This window comes from Rhinopithecus bieti, unplaced genomic scaffold (genome assembly GCF_001698545.2).
Source record: "Rhinopithecus bieti isolate Rb0 unplaced genomic scaffold, ASM169854v2 scaffold_5315, whole genome shotgun sequence".
Taxonomy (NCBI): domain Eukaryota; kingdom Metazoa; phylum Chordata; class Mammalia; order Primates; family Cercopithecidae; genus Rhinopithecus; species Rhinopithecus bieti.
This window is the reverse complement of record NW_016804639.1, coordinates 1-8,450: the sequence shown is the minus strand read 5'-3', so window position 1 is coordinate 8,450 and position 8,450 is coordinate 1. Positions and strand designations below refer to the sequence as shown.

At 34.1% G+C, this 8,450-nt stretch overlaps 1 protein-coding gene across 1 annotated transcript in view; it reads left to right on the top strand.

Moving 5' to 3' along the window:
- LOC108527938 (ribosomal protein S6 kinase alpha-6-like) overlaps window positions 1-5,026 on the top strand; it is a gene marked incomplete at its 3' end in the record, with an annotated part of 41,529 nt that extends 36,503 nt beyond the window's left edge. Inside the window, 2 exon segments of the mRNA XM_017869505.1 lie at window positions 2,306-2,448; window positions 4,916-5,026. Coding sequence (XP_017724994.1) covers window positions 2,306-2,448; window positions 4,916-5,026 — 254 coding nt within the window.
- Between the last annotated feature and the right edge of the window lie 3,424 nt (window positions 5,027-8,450).

Here is an 8,450-nt window from a genome sequence, read left to right as displayed (position 1 = left end):
TAACAAAAACTTCCTCCATATGTGGGTGCTGGCTGAGGCGAGCATGACTTTGCTCTCTGCTGTAACAGGGCAGCACTGAATTCAATGTAAAGCCCCCCAGTTGCTGAGCTTTCCCTCCCCTATCTGCAAAGACTCTCCTCATTGCATGACTACTGCTGGGGCATGGGGAGGGGGTGTCATCAGTGATTTATGACTGTCTCCTCTACCCTCTCCAATGCCTCTTTCAGCAATATGAAGTTAAAACTAAGTACTGTGATCACTCACCTGATTTTTGATTCTTGTAATGGTGCTTTTCTGTGTGCAGAGAGTTGTTGAACTTTGGTGTTCCTGCAGAAGCTACAAATGGTATAGGCTTCTGTTTCGCCATCTTGCTCCATCCTCTCCTCCTGTAGCTTCTTTTTCATTTTCTTAATACCATTTTCTGAAGAACAGTTTTGTTTATTTTGATAATGTCTAGTTTATCATTATTTTTCTTTTATGGATTATACTTTTCATGTATAACCCAAGATCACAAAGATTTTCTATTTTTTTTTGTAAATTTTATATTAGGTTTTACGTGGTTTATGATCCATTTTGAGTTAATTATTTATGGTATGAGGATGAACTTTTCTATATCTCTATCCTACTTGTTCTGGTACCATTTGTTGAAAAGACTGCTTTTTCTCCATAGAATTGTTTTTGCACCTTTGCGATAAATTAAGTGACATTGTAGAGCCAGTTCTGTTATAATGTGATGTATGTGATCTAAATCACTGCAGTATGCATAAATCCATAGTATATGAACCACAGAACTTACGGGAAAAATGGGGCAAGGGGCATAACTTTAAAATGTTTAATCAGCGATATGCGAAAGAGAAGAAAGTAAAAAGGGTAGCATTGTTTTATATGTTCTAAATGATTAAGAAATACATAAAGACTGCAATAAATACAGTTCCTTACCTTGAAAAAGACCTGAAGTTTGCTTGTGGAAGTGGGTGTCAGAAAAGTTACAGTTTGTAAGTTATAATGATGTAGTGGAAGTTAGATTATCTGGAACTGGAAGGAAAATTTTAACACTAGAGGTGGACAGGAGCGGCTCATACCAAATACAGTGAAGTAGCTGGTAGATGTTTGAGGTGTGTGCATATGTGCATTTTATGTATTTCTACTTTCCTAAGCTGAGCTGGTTCAGTTTTCTGTGCTCATATGATGTTTCCTGCAGACAAAATCACCCATAAGCCAGTGTGAAATTCATGTTATACTTAGATTGTTTGCTAAGATATCAATTGCATTAGAACAAATTTGCATTTTCAAAAGAAGCATTATAGTAAAATTAACTGTATATGTTAGTCTATTATTGTGCACTCTTCTGTTCTGTTTATATATATGTCCAACCTTTTTCTGGTACCCCACTGTCTTGATTACCATAGGTTTATAGTATGTGTTGAAGTCAGGTGTAGTATAAGTCCTTCAACATTCTTCCAACTTTTCAAAATTGTTTGGACTGTTTTATTTTCTTGACGTTTTTATACAAATTGTAGAATCAGCTTATTGATTTCTACAAAAGAAATTTTGCTGGGATTTCATTAAAGTTTCATTGAATTGGTATATCAGTTTGGGGAGAATTCATACCTTAACAACATTAAATCTTCCAATTCATGAACATGGTATACCTTCCCATTTATTTAGGTCTACTTTGATTTGTTTCATCAGTGTTTCCAGTTTTCAGCATATGATTCTTGCATATATATTTTATAGCTGTAGTTGTATATTTATACCTGTAGATTTCATGTTTGATATTTTTGGTGGTATTATAAATGGTATTTTTTAAATTTCGTCTTCCAGTTGTTCATTAGTAATACCAGGAAATAAGATTGATTTTTATATATTGGTATCTTTAGCTCTTTGAAGGCTTTGAACAAAAATGGAAGCTCACCAAAGCCAAAGCAAAATTTGTTTTTTTAATATTTTAAAAAGTATAAGTTACTATTTCTGTTTTGTCTTAGTCTATTTTAAAACTTAGATCAATATGGCAGCTTTGATTTAATTGTTGTTCCCTCACATTTTTTGCATTGTATTCTAGTGCAGACCTGAAAGCATGTATTTTGAGGATGAGATTTAATGGAAGGATCTTTAAATGACCTTAAAAAGTATTGTTATGAAATACAAGCTACTTTCTCTTATTGATCTCACAGGAACTTTCTTAAGAATAATTGTAGGCCATCCATAAATAATTGTAATGTTTAATACATTATTTTGTTTCTTTTGATGTTTTCTGTTTTCTGAAGTTTTTCAGACACATTTTTTGGTAATACTGTTATTATAGATTTTGGACTCAGCAAGGAGTCAGTAGATCAAGAAAAGAAGGCTTACTCATTTTGTGGTACAGTAGAGTATATGGCTCCTGAAGTAGTAAATAGGAGAGGCCATTCCCAGAGTGCTGATTGGTGGTCATATGGTGTTCTTATGGTAAGTAGCATTATTTGTTTTAATTATGCCAACCTGTGATTGATATATAAATTATTTTATTTTGTTTCAAAATATAAAAATTATTTCAAATTTTGGGACTTAGCAGGTCAGAAAGGGGTTCTGATAATTTATAATTAGCACCAAAAACCTTGTGATTGGCTAGCTGTTATACAATAAAAATTAAGGTTTTGGTGTTCTGATTTATTTTAAAGTTGCTAGTGAAAAGGTAAATGGCAGCATTGTTATTATAAACTATTCATATTTGATACTTATGAAAAGGTCTGTCAGATTCTATATTTCAGAATGATGAGTTTATCAGTTACGTGGTATTTTAATTGAATGTTACAGAACTTAGCACCTTACCATATAGTGTCCTATTGTCAGATTGTTCCGTGCATTCCCTGGAAAGGTTATAAACCTGTTGAACAGAGGAATCATGTCTTATACTACTTTTCATCTCCAATAGTACCAAGCATAGTGAGCATTTCAGTAGGTGCTTAATACAGTAGATGCTTAATGACCATTGGTATGAGATTAAGCATAGAATTTGCAGTAGTCAGTAGGATGATAGATAGATAGCTGTTGAATTAGATATAATTTGCTTTTGAGGGCTGATCCATTTTGTCCATTTATCACTGAGTAGCATACCAAATGACACATCAGCATGTTAAGTGCCTATTATAAGCCTGACATACTAGGAGGCCTGTGGGGTAAGGACTGATTCTAAGTACAATATTTGGTCTTTTTCACCTGGAGTAGCTAAATAAACTCTCAAGAAGTACCTTAGGAGTTCAGGGAAGATTTAATGTAAGCTGATGTAGGCAAACTGAAAGAGTTGGAATTAAAATTAAGCCCTGAAGGATGGATAAAATTTGAATAGTTGTGTGTCAAGAAGGAGAGTATTGTGATCATATTAGCAAAGACTTGGAGAACCAGTTTGACTAGAGAAGTGGAGAAAGAGGGCAAAGGTGGAGGAAGTGAAGCTATAAACCTATAAGCATTTACACATGATTCTTTGGGTAGGAGGAAACTTTTAGATTCTTAAACAGGATGGAAATTAGAGAAGATTGTATTTTAGGAAGATTAGCTTTGACAGCATTATGTAAGTGGATTGTATTGGAAGAAACTAGAAATAGGAAGACAAAAGAGATCTTAAAAGACAATTGTAAGATTATAGAGATTTCAAAGTAATCTGTTACTAACCTTGGTAGCAAATTAGATGACACAGGTGAAAAAGAGATGAATTGTCAAAGATAAAAATGCCTATACAATTTGTGAGTTTTAGGTGGTTGAAAGAATGGTAAGTTAATAGAAGAGATAACTGAGGAGGACAGCTGGTTTTGGAAGTGGGAAAAAATAATTTCTAACATGTAGCATAGGTTACTCTAGGTTAATGACTCACCACTGGGTGGTGATAAGCTAGAAGGGGTAGTGGAGAGAGAATCAGAATCATTCGGAGACCTTAATATGTATATATTAACTACCCAACCTATAGTTTCTTTGAGGGAAGATGTGAGTCCTATATATGATCCTTCATTCTCTCCCTGAAGTTGTCACCTCTACTCCTCCAGTCTTTGGTGGTGTACTATTACTTAAGATTTGGGAAGGAAAGCTGGAGTTTGAGAAAGATTAAGGCTTGAACAGCAGATTTTGGGAGACATTAAGATACAGGGGAGACTTGAACGTATAAGCTCACTTAGATTGTGAGTTCAGATAAATGAGTAGAGGACTAAAGGACAAAGCCATTATTGAATCTAAGTTTGAGATTTAAATACTGGAGATACAAAACTTCTCTTTAATGTACTATAGTGATTTTAGAAGTAGTCTTTTTTTATACCATTATTTAATGTTCTAGTTAGTCACATTGCAGTCAGTTCTCTATGAGAAAATGTTTTCCTTCTTCTGTGTACAACTAAGGTGTATGTTTCTTTTTTAAAGCTATTGGCATGCGTGTCGGGGGGTGGGGGAGTGGTGGTGGTGTGTTCTGCTGCTTCTACCTCTTTTTTGGGTCCTGTTTTGGGGGCCGTGGAGGAAATGAGAATAGTTAAATCTTTGTTGGGCATGTATGAATTTGAAATGCTTTTCTGCTTATTTTTCCTTTTCCTTTATTATTAAACATTTGCTTCAAAATAATATCTTTGTTTTAACAGAAAGTGCATTGTGCGTATTTTCAAATTACTTTGGCTTTGAAAACGTAGCCAAATTAGAACCGAAGAGGAATTGGTTGGTTTCATCTGCTACAGGTCACCATCAGTTGAGCTATATATATATATAGAGAGAGAGAGTGGGATACCAGAAGTTTATTTCTTTAAGTAACCAAATTTTCTGGTCCCATTTTGATCTACTATCATGTAGATCTTACAGTTTGATGATTATATAGTAGAAGTCTCAATTTTTTTCTAAAGAATCTTACTATATATTCTAAGGTGTTCTAATTGTGTGGTGATGTTTTGTTTGTTTGTTTTAGTTTGAAATGCTTACTGGTACTCTGCCATTTCAAGGTAAAGACAGAAATGAGACCATGANAGGAGTTGAAGAAATCAAAAGACATCTGTTTTTTGCAAATATTGACTGGGATGTAAGTTAAGTAGAAAGCTTGTTATTGAATAACTTCATATGACCAACACAGGAGATTAAAGGTTTATTGCTTTTAATTTAAATAACAAATCAGTGGAATGTTTATATATGTATTTATTTTTCTTTTTCTTAAAAAAATTTAGATCTGGGGATGCATTTGTGGGTTTTTTACATGGATATTGCATAATGGTAGGTTTGGATTTCTAATGTATCCATCAACAAAACAGTGACCATTAGGTAATTTTTCAACCCTCAACCCCCTTTTAACTTCTCCCTTTTGGAGTCCTTGGTGTCTGTTATTTCCATCTGTATGTCCATGTGTTTCCATTGTGTAACTCCCACTTATAAGGGAGAACATGGGATATTTGATTTTCTGAGTTATTTCACATAGGATAATGATCTCCACCTCCATCCATGTTGCTGGAAAGATAATGATTTTGTTCTTTCTTACAGATGTATGGTATTCCATGGTGTCTATATACCATAATCTCTGTATCGAATTAACCATTGATGGACACTTAGGTTGATTCCATAACTTTGCTATTGTGAACAGTGCTGTGATAGACATACAAATGCAGGTGTCCTTTTTATATAATGATTGATTTTCCTTTGGGTACATACCTGTTAGTGGGATTGCTGGGTCAATTTTTTTTTATTATTATACCTTTGAGAAATTTTCATATGGTTTTTCATAGAGGTTGTACTAATTTACGTTCCCATCAACAGTGTATAAGTGTACCCATTTTTTTTTCCCCACATCCATGCCAACATCTGTTATTTTCTAACTTTTTAATAATAGCCCTCCTGACTGATATAAAATCGTATTTCATTGTGGTTTTAATTTGCATTTTTCTGATGATTAGTAATATTGAGCATTTTTCCATGTTTGTTGGCTGCTTTATGTCTTCTTTTGTAAAATGTGTGTTCATATCCTTTGCCCACCTTTTAATAGGTCTGTTTGTTTGTTTACCTGTTGAGTTGTTTGAGTACCTTGTAGATTCTGGATATTAGTCTTTTGTCAGAGACATAGTTTGCAAATATTTTATCCCATTCTGTAGGTCATCTTTTTACTCTACTGATTATTTCTTTGACTGTGCAGGAAATTAATTAAGTCCAATTTGTCTACTTTTGTTTTTGTTGCATTTGCTTTTGGGATTTTAGTCATAAATTCTTTGTATAGATCAATGTCCAGAAGAGTTTTGCCTAGGTTTTCTTCTAATACCTTTGTGGTTTCACGTCTTATGTTTAAGTCTTCAAACCATCTTGAGTTAATTATTGTGAATAGTGAGAGATAGGGGTCCAGTTTTATTCTTCATGTGGCTAGGCAATTTTCCCAACACCATTTATTGAATAGAGTGTTCTCTCCTCGTTGTTTATTGTTGTTGATTTTGTAGAAAATCAGATGACTATAGGTATGCAGCTTTATTTCTGGGATCTCTGTTTTGTTCCATTGATCTATGTGTCTAATTTTGTACAAGTACTGTGCTGTTTAAGTTACTATAGCCTTGTAGTATAATTTGAAATTAGGAAATGTGATGCCTCTGGGTTTGTTAATTTTACTTAAGGTTGCTTTGGCTATTCAGGCTGTTTTTTGATTCCGTGTAAACATTAGGATTGTTATTTCTAATTCTCTGAAGGATGACTGATCTTCATAGTTTGATAGGAATTGTACTGAATGTGGATATTGCTTTGGTCAGTATGTTGTTTGGTTTTTTTGTTTTTTTTGTTTTTTTGTTTTTTTTTTTGACAGCATCTCTCTCTATTGCCCAGGCTGGAATGCAGTGGCACAATCACTGCTCACTGCAGCTTTGACCTCCTAGGCTTAAGCAATCCTCCCACTTCAGCCTCCTGTGTAGCTGGGGATACAGGTGTATGCCACCATGCCTGGCTAATGTAAATTTTTTTGGTAAAGATGAGGTCTCGCTATGTTGACTAGGATGGTCTGGAACTTCTGGGTTCAAATGAGTCTACTGCCTCAGCCTCCCAAAGTACTGGGATTATAGGCGTGAACCACTGTGCCTGGACTAGTATGGTCATTTTAATGATATTGATTCTTCCAATTCATGAGCATGAGATATTTCTCCATTTGTCCATTTGATCTAGTTTCTTTCATCTGTGTTTTATAGTTCTCCTTGTAGAACTCTTTCACATTCTTGGTTAAATGTATTTGTAGGTATTTTACTTTTTGTGGCTGTTGTTAATGAGATTGTTAATGAGAACCTTCATTTGGTTTACAGTTAGAACATCATTGATTGTATAGAAAAGCTACTGATTTTTGTATGTTGATTTTTTTTTTGAAACATTACTGAATTTGTTTATCAAGTCTAGGAGTCTGTTGGAGGAGTCTTTTGGTTTTTCTCAGTATCATATTATATCATCAATGAACAGAGGTACGTTGACTTCCTCTTTTCCAATTTGGATGTCTTTTGTTTCTTTCTCTTGCTTGATTGCTCTGGCTGGGACTTTCCAGTACTATGTTGACTAGGAGTGGTAAAAGTGGACATCCTTGACCTGTTTCAGTTCCTGAAGGGAATGCTTTCAACTTTCCCACATTTGGTATGATACTGGAGTATGTTCTTTCTATGCCTATTATATGGAGGGTTTTTAATCATCAAGTGATGTTGAATTGTCTCTAATGCTTTTTCTGCATCTATTGAGATGATCACATGATTTGTGTTTATAATTTTATGTGGTGATTTACATTTATTGATTAGTAAATGTTGATCCATCCTTTCATCCCTAGAATAAAATCCACTTGATCATGATTAACTATTTTTTTGCATGTGCTGTTGGATTTGCTTTGCTAGTATCTCGTTGAGGATTTTTGCATCTATGTTCATCTGGAATATTGGCTGGCAGTTTTCTTTTTTGGTTGTGTCCTTACCTGATTTTGCTCTCAGGATGATACTAGTTTTGTATAATTAATTGGGAAGGATTCCCAACTCCTCAATTTTGGGAACAGTTTTAGTAAGATTAGCACCAGCTCTTCTTTGCTTGTCTGGAAAACTTGTTTATAGACCTATGTGATCCTGGCCTTTTTTGGTGGAACATTTTTTATTGCTGGCTCAGTTTCACTATTCCTTTGGTCTGTTTGTGTTTTCTGTTTCATCCTGGTTCAGTCTTGGGAGACTGTAATTTTCCAGGAATTTATCCATCATCTAGCTTTTCTAGTTTGTATGTATATACATGTTCATAGTAATCACTGATCATCTTATATATATTTCTGTGGTATCCATTGCAATGTGTGCCCTTTTCAATTTATAATTGTACTTGTTACAGTTTTCTATCTTTTCTTCTTAGTTAAACCATCTAGTGGTCTATCAACTTAGTTTATTATTTCAAAGAACCAGCTTCTCATTTTGTTGATCCTTTGTGTCTTTTTTTGATCTCAATCTCATTTAGTTCAGCTAAATGAGACTTAGTTT